The sequence below is a fragment of the Patiria miniata genome, unplaced genomic scaffold (genome assembly GCF_015706575.1).
Source record: "Patiria miniata isolate m_02_andy unplaced genomic scaffold, ASM1570657v1 HiC_scaffold_27, whole genome shotgun sequence".
In the NCBI taxonomy this organism is placed as follows: Eukaryota; Metazoa; Echinodermata; class Asteroidea; order Valvatida; family Asterinidae; genus Patiria; species Patiria miniata.
The window spans coordinates 7,326,254-7,349,053 of NW_024037066.1; the positions used below are offsets into that span (position 1 = coordinate 7,326,254).

Consider the following 22,800-nt stretch of genomic DNA (forward strand, 5'->3'; position numbering starts at 1 on the left):
ATTGAGAAACTCTATCCGTCTGTCGGTAGCATCCTTGCTGCCTGTGCCTGGAACGCAGGCAGGCGCCAGATTGAACCGGATCCCCACTCCACAACATGCATCTGAACAAATCCCACTGCACTCTCTGCAAGATGACCTGCAGACTTCAGTCTTCCCTGCATTGGAAACCCGAGGACAAATTTTACATTAAAGCTTGAATCTTTTCTCAGTGAACCTTTTCATTAAAAAAAGAAAAAAAAGAAAGAAGAAACTGGCGGAGCAATTATTCCCCCATGCCCCCAATTGCACTCTGTCTGCCTAATCTCTGTTTCTGTATTCGGTTCATTTGTAACATGGCCCCAAGCATCTTGGCCACATGTAGTATAAATTTCCACCTTAATTTCTCCAAATAAGTGGACCTGATCGATCGTTGCTTTTTTGTATGCACAGAATTTAAAATCAAGTCAGCTCAATACTCGCAGTGAAAGAAACTCTCAGTCTAAATTTCTGTACAACTGGAAATACTTGTTTGGTTCTTGTGACGAGTCAATTACAGGTGAGGTGATTTGAACTAATAAATAACAGCATGACTGGCAGTTTTCCAGCCCAATAATTATGTGACACCTGCAAACCAGCCAATAATCATGATAATGAAGCAAATTTCACCTGTTTATTGATGGGCCAGTGGTTATCCATCTCCACAGTTTTGATAAAACTACAGAATCTGACTTAGGAAGGCATGTCAGAAACACTTAATCTGACTTAGGAAGGCATGTCAGAAACACTTTCAGTGAAGTGTTGATACATTTGTTGTATGTACGTACATGTACCTGAAAGCCAGCCTGTTGCCAAAATGCATTATATCTGATGATATAGCATCCCTACAACTACATGTAGCCTACATCAACAAGTAATTTAATCAAATTAGTTCAAAACGGAAGCTTGCATAAGGTGGCTGAACTTTGGTATTAAAAGCATTCTATTTAATATCCCTGAAAAAAACAAAACCTGTTTACCTTTCACATAACCTACATGCAAGTTGTTTTAGAGAATAAAATGCTCACATACTGTAAATACGGTAACATGGAATGACGCAACCGTACACGTATGGGCTCCGTGCGCCGACGAAAGAGGGCGCCCTTTTACCTAACAACGACGTCCCATGGGCGGGACATTTCGCTGGTTGACGCGCACCGTTCTTGTGTCTGACGCATGTACACCAGGGCATTTGTACTATGTACACGCAGTGGCCGCGCTTCGCGGCAAATGAATTGCAGTCAGGCAAGATGGCGTCAGTCGGTCACCCCCAACTGTACTCTCTTTGCCAGTGAGGGGGTACTTGTGAACGGAGTGGATATGTATATCAATTGATCTTTTATTCTTGTTTTTGTTTATCTTCCATGCAGGCAAGCACTGGACACACATTACGGTCTGAAGCGATGGCAGATTGGCGAGATTGCATCCAAAATCGGCCAGTTGTATTACCACTATTAGTAAGTACAATGTACAGGACCCAACAAAAGGTCATTACAAAGCAATATAAGTGCTGAACGCAAAAAGAAGTTATGTTAACACATGTGTATAAGATAAGAGGTCCCCCCTCTACCCTGGTGTGTGGAATATCCCCTTGCACAGCAAAGGTCTATGATAGCGAGCAGATTCGCCGATTAATTACGCAAAACAAGACTGCGTCTTGACGAAAGACTCTGATTATTCAACGGGCGCCTTCTATTGGGTCACGGTAACCCATTGTATTACAAAAACATGGCAACCAAATTGACAAATCAACAGCTTAGTCCACCTAGAAACAACATCCGATTTCTAAAGTCGAATGCGATTAGCTGGCGCGCGGGGTCACGTAAAATTTGCATTGCTCACATATAATATATCAGACGTTATGGTTACAGAGAGGGCTCGGTTGGAGGACGAGTGATACTCAAGACTACCTCTACCCCCCCCCCCCCCCAAAAAAAACACATCTTGCCTCTTCAAACTATTTTGAATTCGGCATGTATTTGTTGAGTCTTGTTAGCAATCGACAAAATAAATAGACACCTTTTCGCTTCAGCATTTTCCCGTAATTTTGCTTATCAGCCGCCCGATCTCCAAAGGAAAAATGGCTGTCACACTTTGTTACTCCCATTCTGAAACAGTCCTGGCTGTAACCGCCAGCACCAAGTAACAATAACATCTTCCTCACAACCAAACTCCTTGCTTAACCACAGTCTACCATGAAAGGTGGGGGAAAAAAAACTGTTGATGTAAGCGGTTGTCCGCCGGCTATCGGTAACATAGAAATAACAGCTTCTTCCCGTGTGTGAAGTGCTGAGAAGACAGTATAAACCCAAACCCTTGCCGAGGCGTCGTGATTTGATTTGTTCCTAACTGGTTAATGGACGGGCGACCAGAATTTGCAGAATCGTAATGAATTAGATTAGCAGCTTGGGCGTGTGTACTCAGTCGGGTTTAAGTAAATGAGCGCGGTCAACTTGAGTCTGTATCACGGTGGCTGGTGGCTACATGTACTTGTAGGAAGGAAAAAAAACATCAAACCTGATTTGTCTGCAGGTACCGGTACTCTTGAAGCAGGGAAGGAACCGAGTGGCTAGGGGTTGAAAAAAAAGTCTGGGAAAAAATTAAATTGTTGGGAATAACTCTAAAAAGAGTCTCAAGTTTTGGTTGACCAAATAAAATTTATGAAAATTTGAACAATTAAATTGACTGCAACGGGGTTTGAACCTGCGACTTCCGGATTACCGTTCCGGTGCTCTACCAACTGAGCTATCCAGCCCTATGCACTGGTGTATCCTCGCTGAGTGATCCCCATTTGCTATTTCCCAGGTCTGTATTGTGACTTTGGGCGTGATCCCTGTAGCTGCGTACGGGTTTATGGCGTCTGACTACTGCCCCTTGAACAAAGATATTGACAATTGGGGAACCGCCAACATAGGGCTAGATAGCTTAGTTGGTAGAGCACCGGAACGGTAATCCGGAGGTCGCAGGTTCAGACCCCACTCCAGTCATTTTCTTTGTTCAACTTTTCAAAAGTCAGTTTCCCTTTGTGGTTCAAAATTTAAGCGGGTTTGAATCTGCCACATATGGCATACATTGTACTGTAATATTGAACCTACATACTTGTACAAGTATGTATTACATGTAGCACAAAGCACTCTATTAACCACAACTCCTTAGCATGATTTACTAGGAACCATGTATCCTAGCAAATTCCAACACCATATGGGAAACTGCACACACACATACCGGTATTTCTGACTTTGATTCTGGAGGTGTGCCAACCCAATGTAAAAGACTGTCAGTTTAGGGGTACTGTACCCATCCTGACACTGACAGATTCCAACAAAACATTGGGGTTTGATGGATTGAGTTCTGTTACTGTTAAATGAGCTACATGTACCTAGCCCTGCAAATGGTCGTTTCCAGTGAACGTTTTTGTTGCTGTGCAAGGCGTACATGTACATGTATACTGTATACATTGTATTTAAAAAATAACGTGTATGGTTGCGTCTGGTTCAAATATTTGTGATATTTTGGAAGGGGACAAGATTTTTACTAAAAATCATAACCTGTGTCCAGAAAAATGGTCACCTAGAGCAAACATATGAAGTTGTCTTTAGCCGAAGTAAGATTTTAGGCTTTGCAAGTAAATGTAAATGTACTGTGCACACATCTGTGTTACAAAATGGGTATAATGTACATGTAGATTCTTCACATATCATCACTTTAGCGAGAATGACTGGCAGTTAATATGCACAGTGGTTCCTAATGCAAATTCCTTGAAATTCAGCAGCGCACTTGAATTCATTCATCACGCTCTGCCAGTGGTCTAGTGCATTCATGCATACGTGTACATTGTACATCATGAAGACAGCTTTTAACAAACAAGATACATTTACTGGTAGTTACATGAATGAATAAAACCATGGGAACCATTCAATACCTGCAGTTACCGGTATGTACACATATATTAATGTACAATGTTAAAGTGAGCACTTCGTCGAATTCATCCATTATACGTAACGACCGTGCACACGAGGGCCATTCGCATGTAATCAAAGCCCCAGTGCTAATGTACCCTGACAGCAGGCACGGATGGGTGTCAATGGCATTGCAGACAGGAGAGATGAAGCGCGCTCTTCCGCCAGAGATTTACTGAATCTGCTTTGCTGATTCATATTCGCCCTGGTGATATTAATAGCGGTGCGGGGAAAGGAAGGCTGAAGGTTGAATGTACATTGCCAACAATACGTGTATCCGCCAATTATGATCATTGTGATGGAACACTGTTCATTCATTTGGTTTGGTGGGAGAAGAAAATCACAAAGACTGCAGTGGAGCCTGGACATTTTGGGAGTGATTAGTATTACAATGTATGTGTGTTTTTTTCATCAAAATCAGGGATGCTTTAAATTTTGTGTGAAAGTGGGTCTATAAAAAAAAAAAATTAATGATGAAGTATGAGTACCAAGCATTAACGTGAATGTTTAGGAATGGTTCATGAATTGTGGCTACACATTTATACATGTACATTACAATGACTCTTAAGTTATCGTTACCATGGTTACATGATTGTAGTCAGGACAAGTGCTTCTTGTAATAGGATTCACTTCGATCTGTCTCAAGAATGACGTGTGTGTTTATGAAATATAGGCTACCTGTGCACAGCAGAGTTTTGACTTAAGGGCCTAATTTCATGTCTCTGTCTGCTTACGGTTAGCGAAAAATCCCTGCTTACTGTAGCAGAAAAGTCCGTACTGAGGGTAAGCGTATTTCACAGGTTAGTGAGGAATTTTGGCATCTGCGCAAAACTGAGGACACTGTGCTTATAGGGTTAGCACTAAATCTTTCTGCTATCGCTGTTATCACAGAATGTGATTGTGAGCGCAGAATTCTGTGGTTAGCAGCGCCATGAAATTGGGCCAAGGTAAAAATACATACAGTTTTATTATACATGTATGTGCATACATGTAAATGATGTACATTTGTACATGACATACATTGTACTGTTCGTGTAGTATAGGGATGTACCGGTACAGTGTAGATAGAGTAAAAAATTGCCTCAAACCGGAACATTTTGGGGGAGTCTGGTAACACTGCCCAAGAGATTGTCAGTATGAACGATGTGTGTATGGCTCGACTATAAATCTCTGCCGTCTCAACCTGACGCATTTCCAACACACAATACCCTGGCCATTTAACAGACAGAGCCAGGGGCAAGATAATAAGTAATTTCCCCGGAGTGATTCCACAAAAAGAGAGATCTGTGATACACCTAGCGTTGTCTTCTCTTGTCTCGTACAAGGAGACACCGATCTGACAGAATGATTACAAATGGTTCCCTGCGGTTGGGACCCCACTTTGGATCGAGTTTCTGGTTTTGCGCGACCCCTGCAGAAATACACGGCACGGCAGTGTGGTACATTTTAGATTCAAGGAGCGAGCTGTGGTTTGGGCGGAATGCAAGGCAAATCACAAGGTGGATGGTGATATACGAGATGGTAAAGGATGCAAGGACTTAATGAACGCCATTATGGCTGCAAACCTTATGCACAGAGCGTAGTATAGGAGTTTGCAGGGTGGGGGATTAAACTCCGCCCCCTCCTAGTGCCCACAGCCAAACAGTGGAAGAAAAAGGGAATAAATACTTCCACAAAGTGTTTGAATGTCCAAATATTACATTATTTTATAATGCTTTTTTTTTCAATAACACTAAACACTCGAGTGGGTGTTTGCACACGTACCGTTATTACCCACTCTATTCCCTTACTTGTACAATGTATCTTTCATGCCACCTGATCGTTCCCTTGTGATTTCCTCGCAATATCTGAAGTGCAATAAGGAGAGTTCACAATTACACTTGTGTAACCTGGTAACAATGGCGTAATGAAATTTGTGGGCCCTACATTTCTCAGTCACTTATTTGGTCATCACGCCTGGAGAATGAGTACAAGTACGCTTTAAGTACACCATACAAGTACATATACGGTACAGTGTACCGTACATGTACACGCATGTTAATGTAAGTACACATGTACGGTACGTGTATGTGTGTACGAATGAAGAGGAAATTGAAACATTAAGGACCGTGTAAACATTTAGTTTCTCTGTGAACACAATTTAGTGTTCTTTGTTCCTGTTAAAGAAAAACTATAACACATATTTTACATTGTAATTCGCATGGGCATATATCAAGTTTATAAATACAAGTGAAGAATTTCAACCCAAAGCCAGGATTTTAATTGCTAGAAAATGATGGTTAATTTTGAATTTTTCTAATGATGATGATAAACACACACATAGCCGTGACAGTACCGGTATGCTGGACTTTCTGTTTTGTGATTTGAGTTTTTCACACAGGTGCGATAACACGTGTATCGCGTGCTGGCCAAGCGGCCTTCACACTGACAATAATCGATACCGTGCCAGCTTTAAGAAAACAGTTCTGTCTTGAGTCTGGAAAAGACAGGGGTGGCAAGACGGAAAAACTCTCAACTTATTACGCGGATGGTTGGTCCGGATGGTTGGTCATTTTGTGTGTGGAACGATGCATGATTACGTTCCCTGGATCGTAAATTGGCTCGGTGGGTATTTGTGCACTCTGCCTAATAATGGAGTCAGTTTGCTGGACGCCAGCCCTGAGTTTGACTGACAGTGATGAGGTGGTTTACGCAAGGTTGTTTTAAGGGAGCTTGTTTTCCAAGCCCACAGGCTATTAGATGCTCCTGTACATGTACATGATGAACATGTACTTTTTTTGCATAAAAGATAAACAAGATCAGTGCAGCTTCAGTTTCAAGGGGAAGAGAAAACAAAATCAGTGCAGCATCATTTTTAAGGGGAAGTGAAAACAATACTTTCTGCCGGAGCTCCAGGCTCTGCCTTTCCTTCCAGAGCAATAATGATAATATTTACATACCGGTATGTGTAAAAATACATTTATCAAGCACCTTTGCCCAAGGATACAAAGCTCAAATTATTACCCCTGTTCATCAGGCCATGAGACCATTATTTCTACAGCTCAGCTCGAGGTCAGAACAATCTCCACTACTTGGTGGAGAGAGGCAATTGTAGTAAAGTGTCTTGCCCAAGAACACAAGTACCATGTTCCCCATCAGGGTTTGAACCCACATACATGTACATGTATACCCTGGCACCTGTAGGAAGTCAAGCGTCGGGCACATGACTTCAAGTTTCAGTGTATCTGTACCTGTGGATGTTTTGTGTACAAAGTGTAGTAAATCATTGTGAGTTTTTAGAAGTTACAGCCAGCAAAACTATGAACAAATATTGAACCGTAAACAATTCCAATTTTATCTGGTATGGAAAAAAAACCCACAGATGTAACCCTCCCTCTCTGGCTGGCAATTTCAACCCGGCCAGCCCAGCAATTTGCATTTTTTGAGAAAAACAACATTCTAGGATCTCGATTTCAAATCAAAAGTTGCTGAATCTTGTTTTGAATTGGGCCTGAATCCGGCGTCCGAGACACGTTCTCTCTGAGCCGATTGCAGCTATGCGATGTCGCGCACTGATGCGACGAATTACACGTACATGTATAGCGGCTGCGTGCGGGTTTGCGTCGTGCCAATGCTTGCGCGCATTTCGCTGAATAACAAAACAAACTACTAATTTGAATTTCCTACGGTGCTTCATGAAAGGCCTTCTTTCGTTGATTTCTTCAAAATGACAGCTTGCCACAAAGAATAATTTCACAGGGAGTTTAGTCCCCTTACTATCTTTCAACCAAGTATGTTTTTCAACAATAATTACGCCAGTTACTTTTTGGATAGCTGCAAATGATGGACTCTGGCTTTAATTGAATTTGACTGTCACAATGCCTGAGTAAAAGGCACGATAGGCGAACAGGATTGAATTTGTGACTGTCTGTGACTGATCAAACAATAGGAGGGTTACATACGTGTACAGAATCTGAAAATTTCATATATTTGAAAGTACCGGTAATTCAACTGGATGATTTGCAGTCTTACGGCTGGTTAACTTAACACCTTACACTAATAATGTACGTTACCCTTAAGGCGTGTGTACATGTAAAGTATGTACAGGTTGGGAAAGTTGAGATTGCCTGTTAATCACTGTAGGTTCCCACAATTAAATGCAAGCTGAAGAAAACCTCAGTCAGGTGAGATTTCATTAAGGCACTTTGGGAACTCACCAGGAATGCAATTAAACCCCGATTTGTCCCATCAGTTTCAGGCCCGGTGGACCGTATTTATGGGTTTCCTGACAGATTTACTGGGTCCGTGCTCACTGCGGGATTTGCGCACGTACATGTAATGCCTGGTAGATGGTTTAATGACCTTTTTTTTTAATAAGGGTGTCAAATGGGTGATGAGTGCGCGATGGGCACGTAGTATAACTTGTGAATTGTGAGATTCTTGCAGAAGTCGCAAGGGGATAATTTGGGCATTGGAATTTCTAACTGCAAGGATCAGCTACGCATAAATTATCTGAGGGAAACGCCTATAGTGTATACATGTACATGTACAACGCACATGTATGTATGTGTACAAGTTCTTGCAAAGGGTGAAGTTACATGTACAGTCAGCAGACATTTTCTGAATATTTACCATATTTGTGAATAAAAATAATTATGCATAATAGTCAGATTTTATAACGGTATTTGTATTTTAATAGAATTGGACAAACTGTGACAGTTCAAAAGTTATTGTATTTTGGTGTATGTACACCCCTTTCTGCGCTTGGTTGGCAAACTGCATTTTTGCCAACCACGGCCTGCAAAACTATGGAAGGTCCAACACTGCAAAAATGAAGAAGAGTTATTACAGATCACCAAAATATTATTTGATACTTGAAAATACAACATTTTCAACAAAGCTACAAAATAATTCCTACACATGCCTTTTTACTATGTGTTGATGGCGTTATGAGGACTTTTTTGAAAAAATATGTTGCCAACCACGGCTTCAATTTATGTGCTTACGGCAGCCCATACAAAATGGCGCCAATGTTTACAAACAAAAGAAAGGCCTACACTAGGGGTGTGGATTGGAACCGGGTACCCGAGTACCCGACAGCTGATGTTCTGATTCCATGTTATAAGTACAGGTTCCCTTAACCAACTTTGCAAATTACTTTGGCATTGAATGCCATTTGTGGGGAGTTTCAAAATTAATTTCAAAACAAAGTGGAAACCAGGCTACGTGGAAAACCAAAACAGATTTCAGGTTTACGTGCATGTACAGTATACTGCATCTTAAATGCGTGACAGATGGTGCCTGCAACAGTTGAAGATTACACCGTAAAGCTGTAAAGCCCTTCAGACAACTTCTGGGACTTGAATTTTGGAGTGTGGTTATCTTTTACGGGTACCGGTGTAGCATGAATTTAGGTTTTATGAAATACGGACTCATTGGTGGTTTTGCGCATGCCCATGCATAGGTAGGAGAGGGAGCGGTCACGTGAGAGGGTTTAACCAATAAAAGGGAAAAAGAGTCAGATTTTCATACGAGTCCGATTTTCATGTGACACCGGTACTCCAATCTGTCAATACTATAAATGCACACCACTAGGGTACATTGTACAATTAAGTCGTTTTCGTCTAAGCAGTCGTGTTTAATTTATTTGTGTACATGTAGGTGTTTCCCATAATCCTAATTATAGGCTTTCCAATGGGCCTTATTCAGGGGTCGGCCATATTGAATTGAAAGTGAGGTAAAATCTTCATTTTTGGAACTTGCAAAGAGAAATGAAAGCAAGTACATTATTAATTAATTCTGCTTCAATTACGTCTGCTTCAATTAATAATTTAAAATTTGTAATTAAACATTCCCTCATAAGCCAGATTAAAAAAAATGACAGTAAAATGAGACTGCATAAATAGCTTGGCGCCATCCCATTCAACAGGTAACAATTTATGAAATGCATTCAGGGAACTCAACAGAAATGGCCGACTAGTGCATACCCGGTACATGTATAAGGCCCAATGGAAAAATATAAAATTAAAACCTGAATATTTTATTCTGTCTACACTTGTAACATCAGATGTTGTTAACATACCGGTACCTGCGTGCATGGAGTTAAGTATGTAAGTTGATCTACGGGGTACATCAGCCTTCAGGCTTCACTCCAGACAAGTATTAGTTTTAAATCAGCTTGATAGAGAGCTGATAAAACCACAGTCAAACATTAGAATTTCATGAGTGCAAATGCCACTTTGATCCCCATTTGCCTGGATTCCTTTAATACTTGACTTTCCACATGGAAAATTGACGGCACCTCAATGAAGTGGACTGCACACATCTCAACCGCGGAAGCACACATGCAAATGCACGGAGCTGGCTCCCAGCATTGCAAATTAAACAGCGTATGACTGCTCGCCTAAACCACTGTCTTTATTTGACTCTACCTGTATTTGCCATCCATCAGCTGATACAAGCACGTAAGCACATACGACAGCCTGCTGTGGGTTTTTTACTCGTGTTCATTACACTTTGCCAGGTTGAAACTCGAAAGTAGGCTCGTCAAACTGACAGTTAATAAGCTGCAGGCGGGGAACCAGTCAAGGTTGTAGTGAGTGCATTCTGGGTAGAATGAAGATTGATGGTTTTTCGCTTGGACGGAGACAATTATAAACGGTCAGGGTTTTACAGCACTTATTGAACTGATTTATAACGACAGGTGTTATTTACCCCTGGTACATGTACTTATTGTGTTTGAAATTAAGGACGGTGTCCTACAATCAAATTGCTGCAACCAGGGCATTGAGACAACTATAAGCCTTTGGTTTAATTAAGCAAATTAGATTGAAATCGTCTTGTCTTGGTCTTTCAAGAGAAAGCATTGGCAGGATGAAAAAGTGTGGTTCAGGTAATCGCTGCGTGCCATGCAGCAGGGTGTTTGTTCTGGCCGGCACCGCGTTATGAGGAAGTTTTCTATTGTTAGGGAAATTAAGACCGAGTTATGTGGGGACTTTCTGGTGTCCACATACAATGTACCGGTAGTATCTTCGGTCCTCACAATAACTATCGCTCAACAGGTGTGTGGTCCCTAAGGAACAAGTGTGGGTGACAGTATGTGTGGATTTGATCAAACAAAACAAACGATGAGGATTCAGATGTGCTTGATGACACAAAAATCTGATATTTATTGACACAGTGAATATTGCCCCGTATGTACACAGCCCTGGGCGGATCCAGGGGGATCCAGGGGGATCCAGGGGGTGGATCCAGGGGTGCGGAGGCCCTCCCCCCCCCCCCCCCCCCCATAACCTTTTTTTTTCTTTCAAGTTAAGGCCATTTTTTTCACTTGAGAGAGCTCTGCTCCCAGGAGTAACTCTCTGGATTCGCTCCCTTGTATTCTACACCATGGAGAGCCACAGATGCATTTGATATCAATTTTAAGTATGCTGTCCTTCATAAACTCTTTAATAACTTTCAGTATCATACACACAAATAGGCACACATAGACATATGTACATTATACTTTTGAAATTTACAGACATGTTTGTTTTACATAGCTATACATTTGTATATGTGGACATTCCTTTGTTTTTGGGTGGTTAAGAAAACTCGGTACAAAAAATAACTTTACTTTAACTGTGAAAACTCTTTCAACCCCAATTTTTTCAATGATTCCCTTTCATGTTTCTCTTCATTTTGCCACGGATAAACCTAACCCAAAAATGCCTCTAAACCTGTTTTCCAGAGAGGGCAAAACGTTATGTGGACACGGCTTAGTCCACATAACGTCAACACAACCTGCATTATGTGGACATCTTTTGTTCACAAGTCCACATAGTGACTGTAAGACAAACTCATCCACAGAGGCATGACAGGCTTACAATTGTTACCCAGGCTACATGTATCTCAGCAACAGGAATAAACTCTAGGGTTAAGGAACCAACCGTTTCCAATCATTACACACATCAGCTCACCGATCGAGTCTTGAAAATTGACAAGGGGACAAATGCCGCTAAAAGTTGTACTCATCAGCATGTGTCTTGAAGCTCGGTAGTGACAAAATAGTGCAGGCTGAAAAATAAGAAAATGAATTGAAAAAAAGAAATTGGCGGAGTGTGACGGGAGACCTGTCGTTACACTTACAGTTGTCAAGTCACTGGGGAGAAAGTGTCATCTGTTGCATAAATGCATAAAGCCTGTCGCCTGCTGGTCTGAGGTTACCGAGGGTTTTACCAGGCAAATTGTGTCATTTGAGGGAGTCAAGCACGTACAGTTACCGTGTACGTGGATATCGTGACATCAGCTGGCTTATAATGGAGGCTGGGCACTCGGAAAATGTTTGCGGGAATTGAACTGTAGTTTAAAGTAATGGTTTAGTTCTGATAAAGATGGTTTGTTTGTTTTGTTTGTTTGATCAATCATTGAATTGATTGAAAGTCTTTGATCTTTATCAGTCTATCATATCTTGGTCAGTTGTCGTCAGAATCAGTAATTGATTGATAGTCAACTGTCAGAATCAGCTATTAAAACCCTCCTCTCACTGGAAACTTCGGGTGCACCATTACAGCAGTCAAAATCAATCAAGTGACTGTTTTTAATGGTTAAGAATTCCCTTGTTAAAGGGAATATACAACATTTGCAAACATTGGAAAACAAAACTACCAAATTTTTACGAAATACCTTAATAGAATGTTGGTAAATGAAAGTCTAAAGCATCCTGTAAAATTATGGCACCTGGTGTGAAGCCATTTTCAAGAAAAGTGGTATTTTGTATAAATTTCCTACGGTGGTTGGCCGACCACCGTTGGAAAAACCTAACTATTTTTCAACTACTGCTCCAAATTTACCTTTTTTTTTCAGTCCAAATTTTGTTTGCTATTGGTTACATGTTCATGAACGGGTGCAGGCCAGCTAGACTGGTTTCCTTACCTTACAATTTTCGGGCATCAATAAATGGATTCATTTCATCTTTAGTGGAGTCAGGGAACCAGACTACTTGAACATATTTGTTTTTCTTGGTTTTTCCAGCATTTTCGAACACACAATTTCAAACTTGTCAGTGTAACAGTATTTGATCTATTATACTAACCCCTCAAATAGTCATTTCTGAAAATTACAGCAAAAGCCAAGGATGTACATTCCCTTTAATTTGATATAACCATCCTTTGACTGGAGGTGATTGCTATGCCAGCTGTACTTACCAGTCACCTCTTTTGTCTGTTGATAGATTTTGACTAGTCACAGTATTTACACGAATATGATCTGACTGTTGTTTACTAGTCTGTCATACAAATGTATAACAGAGGAAGTGGAAGAAAATTTTGACTGTCTGTGACTGTGATCAAACAATTATTTATAAATGACATACCGGTACATTGTAAATTGTTAATTATTTCATGGTCTGCATTTGTTTTTGTGCGTTAATTAATCAACATGCACATATGTACATGATTGATTATTGCAGATTATCACTACATACATGTACATGTACATTGTATAGCCACAGAAATTTTAGTCTGCACATGAAACATTTTCTATACACATACAAACATAGTGTACGTACATTGTACATTGACTTTGTAATTAAATTCTAAATAACTAGTGTACATGTGCTTATGTACATGTATGGACATACATGTATTTGCCAATATATTCCATCCAAGCATGGGTTTGCTCTCTTTCTGTTAGACGCACGGATTTAATCATTTATTGACTTGCATTGCCAGCTTGCATTTAACGCACCATATGAACCGGCTAATGTCATTAGTATTAAACGATAGCACTCATTAGAGTCATCTGAATCAAATTGAACACCAATTATGCAAAATGCTTGTGATGGCATCCTCTGTGCATACCCATTTAAGCTGTCCGTATTGGTTTTTCGAGCCGCAGCACACACAGCGGCATGGATGCACAAGTGACTTTAATTTGCGTTGAAGGGACATTCGTGTGGTAAATATCGGTCGCATCGTTGCGTGTTGTACTTTCGTTTTGGTAATCCTGACCAAATACTGGTTAATTCACATTCAGAAGTGCCAACGTACATGCAACTACATACATATTGATATTGTGGATAGGGATTTCTGTAATGAAAGAAATATTCATTACTAAATAAAAATAAATCAAAAAAAATTAGACGGCCTAACATTTTGATTCTAGCAGAATCTTTGTCAAAGGCAAAAGACTACTATCGAAATGTTAGGCCATCCATTTTGGTTTAATTTGTAAATTTGATTTCAGGTCAATCCAGTCAGCATGCAGTTTGCAGCAGTTTTATGCATATGTTCATACACTGTACATGTAATACAACATCCATATAGGCATTTTTTATTTTGATGGTAATTTTTAATTTATGCTGGCTGCGGCCATGTACATTTATGAATTGTTTTTTTAGCTATAACACATGTGAACAGGTTCTACATTAATGGTCTAACAATGCCATGCATGTGCTTTTAAAATAATGTGAGTTAAGCGCTTGTGTGGAACCGATGATGCTTTAATCATCATCGATTTTGTCAGCTGATGGAAGAAAGATACACGTTGCACATGTACTTAACCTTTCAAGAATCCCAACCCCCTCCCCTGAAAACAAAAATTGGCATTGATACGTCGAACGTTTAGCCTCTGAGTACATGTACATGTATACATGTACATTATACCTATTGGTAATGTCTCCTGCAGTTCAGTAAAACAAAAATCGTGGTTGAATTTTTCCGAAAATCGTACTTACATGTATCATAATACATGTACTGAAATGGTCAATGTACGTGGTAGCTATAGGCCTAATGCATATGTACATTATATTTGTTTACATGTCATGTGTATGGGCAATTCCATGGTAACTCACGTTACATTTAGAAGGGGTCTTCTGTCAACTCTGTGCTGTTATTCTATAGAGTCATAGCATTGAGGGTGGATTTTCTGACAAGATCCCTGAAATTAAGCATGTTGAGGGACTTTGATGGATTCAGGATCTCAACTGTTTAAATCCTTGGCTATATATTTGGTGTGTACGAGGTGTGTGTACTACACTGGTGGATTCTGATGGACTCACTGGTCGATTCTAATGGACTTAGGACACCAACATTTTTTTTGCATGACAAAATTGGTGGATTTTGGCGGATTCAGGATATTTTCTAGTAAAAATGCTCAAGGGGTTAGGGTTAAAGACCTGTATCAGTATTGTACAAGTACGGTGCCGCGCTACCCCCCAACCAAGTATTATGTTGAATGCCACACTGCCTCTATGAAGTTAATGAACAAGCATGTTCCATGCCTTTAAGAGAAAAACACATGCTAATATTTCTCTTTGCTGTTTTTTTTTTCATCAATCTTTATATATGTTGCTTCATTTCTGAAAGCCCAAGCACTGATAATGATCTAAGCAGGACCAGTCCGTGCCTTCCAACCTTTAGAGGAAATTACTCTGAGCACGCTCGTGTGTCATTGACATTGTGTGGTGCACACACACTGTGCATGGTTGAATATTAGGGGAGTCAAGAAAATGAAAATTGAGAGTGGGATTAGTTATATCACATATTTTTTTTCAATTTGGAAAGTCTTGTCTTGACTTGTCTTAATAAAAGCAGATATATACACATGAATGCGTTCTCCGTCCATAAATGTATCACGCCCTAGTAATATCTGTTAAGGACATTACGGTATCAGTCGCAAGTTTCTGCTGTATATTTTTGGTTATTCATTTCGAAAAAGGGGGTGGGCTGTTTTTTCCCCCTTTATTTTGGCTCGTTTTGTTTCATTCACCAAAAGTGAATTTGGTGAATTACAAAAAAATCCGAACTTGAAATTGTTCTTTCAAGGTTTCCAGTATTTCCAGAGTTAGAATTCCAGAACTGATTCAGGTGTGTGCCAATGAAGCTGTTGAATTTTTCCAACTGATAACTTCAATTATTTTTTCATTTTGTTTACAGCTTAAGGACAAGTGAAACCAACTATTTGAACGAGGCATTCTCCTTCTACTCAGCCATTCGTTCCAGGGCATATTACTCAAAAGTCAACCGAGAGAAAGGGTAAGTATGGTATATCTGCGCATCAGCAGTTTAGTGTACCATGCGTTTTACAAAGAGCCGAGCAAGGAAAATTTTGATTCAGGGGTTTGCATTTTACCAACTTCAAGCATGAGCTTGTGAGAATTTTGTTTACACTGAGCTTGCTCAGATTGAATGAGAACCATTGACCTACTAGTGTAGACCACACGGCCACCAATTGGCTTGCTGGGTTTGTTTGCTGCAAGTGTTTGGGACTGTCTCAATTAATATCCAGGACGGGTTCCGGACAAGTTGCGGACATTGTATCGGGTATAAGTTGCAGGATTCTGAGCTACTTCCCTGCAATCTTCCCACAATGAAGTTATCACTATTGGCGAGTCAAGCAGTTAATGACAATTTTCCCCGGAACATGTCCGGGACAAGTGCAGAGCTTCTTCCGGACAAAGTGAATGATTCTACCCGCAACTTGTCCAGAATTCGTCTTGGATATGAATTGACATGGGCCCTAAGTGAGGACAATTTGCAACCAAATTGCTCTGTGTGTTCTAGAAATAGAACTAATTCACGCAAGCAAGTCTTGCTGTACAGTGTATAATTTGTTTTCAATAAAATTGTCACAGAACCCTACTTTACTACGAATACATTGTGCACCGTTTCTGATTGTTACTCCAGATTATTCAATTGCAAAATCCGATTGGTTGAGAATAAGTCACATGGCATATTACTGGAACTGGAAAATAACTGCTGGATACTATTAAAGTAAAAGCTTCCTGCAGGTGTACAGACAAGAGCCCACTTCACGTTGCCACAAACTCCTTCCATTGGCATTTTTCATTGACCAGTCATTTTTTCTTATTACATAAACCCCTCTCCCCTAAACGGTAAGTGCATAAGATATAAGACCCTCAGATCAGCACGACGATGAGCAAAGCTCATAGCAGCGGATCGATGAACAGCGTGAATAAACCCCCGAGATTGACATCAGCCAGTTTGCTTCGACAAAAGTGTGTACTTTAGGGAGAAACCCGACACCAGCCGGTCGGCGTTTGCATCAAGAAAACGCCAATCTCGGCCCTTCTGTTCTAGAAACCTAGATCTATCAGCGGTTATTACTCTGCCGTCATCTGCATCAAAAGAGGGCCATTCCCCCTACTCCCTCTCCCCCTCAGTGTCTTTCTGGGTCATTTTTTTTTATCAAAGGTTAGCTACGGGTTCACTTCGGAGCTTCTTCAAAGCCCTCGCCTCCCCTTTCTTGGTTGATATTTCCCTCTAGGATGACAGTACAAAGAGAGGAATCGTGGTGGCTAAATCGGGAAACGCAAATATCCCACTCGACAGTTAAATGCCGAGTTTGACAGGGAAATCTCGGCTTTCTAGTTCAAGTCAGTTTTTTTTGTCTCTCGTTTCGTATCTTCCAGCTGCTTTCAAAGCAATATAGTTTTCCTCAAGTGGTTCGCAAAGGTATCCCCGAAACACCTGTCTGACAAAATGCTTCAAAAGAAGCTGAGGGAATTTCAAAGATTAATTTTTTTTTCTTGCTCAGGGAAAACTTGGAAATATGAAAAAAAAATTTAAAAATAACCGTGAGGGTACAGTTTTTTGCTCGGAGCAGGTGAGACTCACATCAATGGAGGCTTTATATGCAAGCTCGGCAATCGATGCTGATATTGTGGCTTGGGGTTTGTGATTTATAAAAAACGTGAAGGAAATATGAGTTGTTTCCTGGAGATAGAGAAATTTGAAGTCGAAAGAGACATCTGGGAAGTAGGTCAAGAGAAATTCCAAATGATAAATGCAAAGAGTTGAACCTTTGCCATTTACCGGTGGAAGAATTTGCAAAACTAAAAAGGTGTGTAGGTGTGTGTGTAATCGATTGCAAACAAAATGCGAACTAACTTAATATGGTAAATTTGGGCAGTATATGAAAAAAAAACCAGTTTTTGTCCAACACTGTTCGGCCGACCAGCGTTGGAAATTGACACAAATATACCTTTTTTTTTTTAAATGACAGCACACCAGGTGCCATGATTTTACAGGATGCTTTAGACTGTCATTCACTAACAGTCCAGTGAGGTATTTCATAATAGTTTTGTATTTTGATGTTTACAGATGTTGTATATTCCCTTTAATTTGATACAGGAGACACATTTTATGAACATAGTTTGCTCACATTACATGTTTAAGTAATTGCACTCGACTGTTATGCTCTCAATAATTCATCCATGTGTCAAACAGAAAATAAATAAAATATAAATTTACATGTTCCCTCTCCTCCGAGGATGTTGATGTTGTAGACATACCACAGTGATTTATTAAACAGTGTGGCTGTAACTGAAGTTGAGATTTGAGAGTTTATCCAGTGATGCATACACAAAAAAGCCTGATAGTGATAGTTTTCCGTGCATTACCGGTAGTTCTTACTGCATCATCAATGCAAGAGTAAATCTCCTTAGATAGTTTTTGTCTCCCCATCCCCCTACGTTTTTTTTAAATTCTCTTCACGATTCCTTTTGCAAAATTTATTGCTGGTAATGGCAAAGCTTCACCTTTTGCATTTATTATTTGGAATTGTGTGAACATCTAGTTTAATACAATGACAGAAACTTTGTTCACTTTAATTACGTACATTACCGGTACTTTGATAAACAAACATGCTTGAACACACGCATACAATTCCACAGTTTTATATAATAATGATAATGTGGTGCTTTTTATACATAGCGCGTTATACTGTACCTAAGGTTTCAAAGCGCTTCACTATTATTACCCCTGTTCATCAGGCTTTGAGACCATTTTTTTGCAGCAGCTCGAGATCAGCGCAATTTGGTCTCTACCTTTACAGGTACCCATTTATACTCCTGGGTGGAGAGAGGCAATTGTAGTTAAGTGTCTTGCCCAAGAACACAAGCACTTTGTTCCCCACCAGGGTTCGCAGGCACGTACCACGGCACATGAATCGAAAACCGACAACCCTTTGACCACAGCGCTATGGTGCTAATGCAAAAGTACATTCACATAAATTTGTCGGGAAAGGTTCAGACGAGTTCTGCGGAGTGGAACCTTTTTGGAACAGAAAACACTGCACATGTGTGCAATACCTTTTGCTTGCATACATACATGTATCTAGAGTAAGGAGTGTTGATTTCAACCCAGCACGACTTCACAGACTTTACTTAAACACTTGAAATTCGGGTCACGTTTCATCAACGACAAGAGAAAGTGTCTCTTCCGCTAACCTCAAAACATCCTCCAAGCTCCAAAGAGGGAAAGACTTTCCCCCGTAGGCTTGGCATCATGATGGGTCCATCATGCTCATAATCAGAGATTTTCCCGCCAATTTTAGACAGCCCTGCGAGTGGGAATTTCCTCTCGGAGAGTCTGAGCTGTTGACAGATCTCTCGGAGTGAAAGTTTCAGGATCCATTACCTGCACTCCAGGTGTTCATATATATTTGGGGGGGCTGGCGGCATTTTGGCCAGTCGGTGTTTGACTTGGGAACGTGTGCTGTATTTGTACTTGTATACATGTGTGTACATTTGAACATATGGTTACTGATGAGCCTTGATGATTAACGGAATTGAGTTTTCAAGACGAAAAACTGGAAGGACAATCATTCAGGCCAGAATTGTGAAGGTACATGTACATTGTACATGAAGCGTTCATGCATGCAACGCAATTGAACACGTCATAATACAAAATAACAGTTAGTTTAAACTTGCTTATTTGATAAAAAAATATATATTATCAGTCCATTTTGAGGTGTGGATAGCAAGCAATCCACTTTCTAATGTACAGTGTACATAACATGCTCTCTCTAAAATTTGTAATGCGACTTTCATGCATTTTATTCCCCCTCCCACTTATAGAGAAAATGTATGTGGATGCGAGAAGTGTGTCCTCTCTAAAATTTGTAACGCTACCTTGGTGGCCTAGATTTGTTTTCCTAAAATATCTTGCAAGGGCAACTACATTCATTAGGTTCCATGCATGGATTCGAGAGACATTCGCATACGGTCTTGGCCTAGCTCCATGGTCTGTGCTAGTCATGTTGATCGGCAGATATACGTGTCCTCATATCACAGCCTCATCTAGTTTGTTAATTTCACGGCAGAGTGCTCATCGATTGCATTTCCAGGGAAGTTGATAGGGTAGGGGTGGGATGTGGGAGGGGATGGATGGAGGGAGGGGGGGGGGGGAGCTAAGCAGTACATCACAGGTATTGTGTCTGCAGGTAGTAGGAAGTCACCTGGGTGGCATGGACTCAGACTGTCATGACTCTATGCTGGTGTTTTCAACAAGAGTCAATTACAAGCATCCCCAGGTAATGCAATTAACATCACACATAATCCTCGACCTTGGATGAAGTTGACATTATCAGCTTACCAACATGTTTGATTATCTCATGCATATTGCACTGACATTCTGTACATTGTACGATGTTTGAGTGTACATGTACATTGGATAGCCCCTGGAAATGCCTCGATCTTACCCTAACCCTTGTCAATCCTCAAAAATCCTCCTGGCAGTTTTGGAGATTTTGGAGGAGTGAGGAGGATTGAGGCTGAATGGCAAAAAAAGTGTCAGTTGATTTTGGAGGATGCATTGTGACAAGTTCGTAGGCTGTACCCTGCAATTTGTTTGTGTTCAGTCATGCATAATTGAGCCCTGCGTTATGCTCGGTATCATTCGCACTGCTTCTGAGTGTCACCGGCACTGCCTCAACCCATTAACAGTGGTTGCAAATGGAGGATTTGGAAGGATTGAGGCAATGGTCACCCCTGCACTGAACAACTTCAAGAAATAATAGATGATTTTGGAGGATGGAGGCTGAATCCTCGATCATGGTTGTAGTTGGAGGATTTTGTAGCATTGAGAATGGTTCCTAGCCAAAAGGGTCTAGGGGGTTAGGGTTAAAAATTAACGTAAAATACAAAATGAAGTAACAGTACATGTGTGTATACATAGCCACACAGGTTTTATTTTTCCCACACAATATAGTGTCAGTTATGTAGTCACTTTTGTATATTTTCTGACTTGAAGATCTAGACCCTCCCCTTCATCATGTATACGTGCGCAGGTTGGTGTATTAATTGCCTTATTTTCCCCCCATTCCTGACAATTTCACACTCCATGCACAACCATTGTGCCCACCTCTTCCAGAACTCGTCTCACAAATTTTGACCGTCACTGACCAACGCGCTAGCATCGACCATGCAGTTCCCCCGTGTTTCTTCCTTCCCAAGATCTTTGCAATTGGAGCCTCCAGGGCTAGCCCCACGGCACCAGCCCCCACGCTCACGTAGCAGGCTGTCACCTCCCTCGATACGCGCTCCCTACTTGACATTCAAGATTACTCCCTGGCTAGCCGAGTCCATATCCTGTCGCTGACAGAGGAACGACCGCTGTAAACCCAGTTTGTGTTTGTCCTCGCTGCGTAAGACTAGGATGCATGGCCATGCACTCAGTTGATGAACAGTGGATACTGTGCAGTGCACTTGTACTGTAGGACTGCTGTAATATAAAGGTGCAGCTCTATACAAACTGCTAGGGCTGTGCTGAATATCCGAATATTCGATCATCCGCTGAATAGCCGGGTAGCATTTACCAAATAGAATATTAAAAAAATGTACATGTAAGTTGTCTTGAGAAGATGACAAAAACCGTTATTTATTCATGCAGGTTGAGTGGTGGTGGTGTTGTTGTTGTTGTTGTTATTGTTTATGATGTTGTCAAATGTCCTTTAACACACGTGATGTGAGAGCTTTCGTGAGGAATATTAGCCCTAATTTGCATATCTTGAAAATCTGTCAAATATTGATCGGCTTAAGTCAGCTACCTCAGATAAATCAATACATAGTCTATTATTCATAAAATATAACTTCAATGTCAATGTTTTAATAATTGTAGGGTTCCACCTTATAGCGTTAGTCCGCTCACCTAATGCTAGTAAAAACAGGGGCAAACTAGTCAAAACCATTCCCTAAGTAGTCCGTCTGGCGAGTCAAAATTATTGAAAACAACATTGTTGTTTATGACATTCTGGTGTAAAAAAATTAAACATTATATTGCGGACTAGTGAAAGGCCTGCAGACTAGATAAGAGTCTGTTTCACTGGTCCGGCTGGCTATTGAAAAAACAAGTTAACAGCGATCCCTGATAATTGAATATTTGATCAAATCCAGGGTCCAATAATCGAATACTAAATTCACGTATTAGAAAATGCATAGCAGTACAAACTGCATTAGAGTTCATTTACCCAGAAGATGTCAAGGAAATTTCTGTTCATGTACATGTGCATAGCCCTGTGGTCATTGACTCAAAAGTGATTGTGCTACAATTGCTAGAACTGGGGGGGGGGGGGGGAGGAACTTTGCTGAAGTAAGATCACTCTACATAACGTGTACATTTACCTGTATGTACGTGCGTATCCCTGTGGGCACATTTTTCAACAGTTTGCTGCGTTGCTTGTGGGCATGTACGACTATTGAATTTCAATAGTTGCGGCGACTGTTGGTAAAAAGTTGCTACTAATGGATTAGTCCCGACTATAGTAACTGTTTCCCATTCATCAGGGTTCAAAATTAGCAGTAGCCCGCTAGCCAAATGCTAGTCAAAACAGCGGCGGGCTAGTCAAACTATTCCTTAAGTAGCCCAGCTGGCGAGTCAAAAATGATTGGGATACGGCAAAGATGAAAGGATAGGTAGAAATAAATCAATAAATTCAGAAAGCAAACCTCATCAATTTGTGTCTGATTTTATCAACTGTTTTTGAAGGTGACAAAATTGCCTCAAAATTGAGTATGAAAATATGCCATTTTGTATTTGAGATAAGAAAAAAATGCGGCTTGTGAAAA

General features: G+C 40.6%; 1 protein-coding gene across 1 annotated transcript in view; it reads left to right on the top strand.

Annotated features, from left to right (window-relative positions):
• Positions 1 to 22,800, top strand: part of LOC119734443 (protein SCAI-like) — a 52,960-nt gene that overhangs the window by 8,098 nt on the left and 22,062 nt on the right. The window contains exons 3-4 of the mRNA XM_038207947.1: positions 1,386 to 1,472; positions 15,869 to 15,967. Of these exons, the coding sequence (XP_038063875.1) occupies positions 1,386 to 1,472; positions 15,869 to 15,967 (186 nt within the window). The remainder of the gene's footprint in view (positions 1 to 1,385; positions 1,473 to 15,868; positions 15,968 to 22,800) is intronic.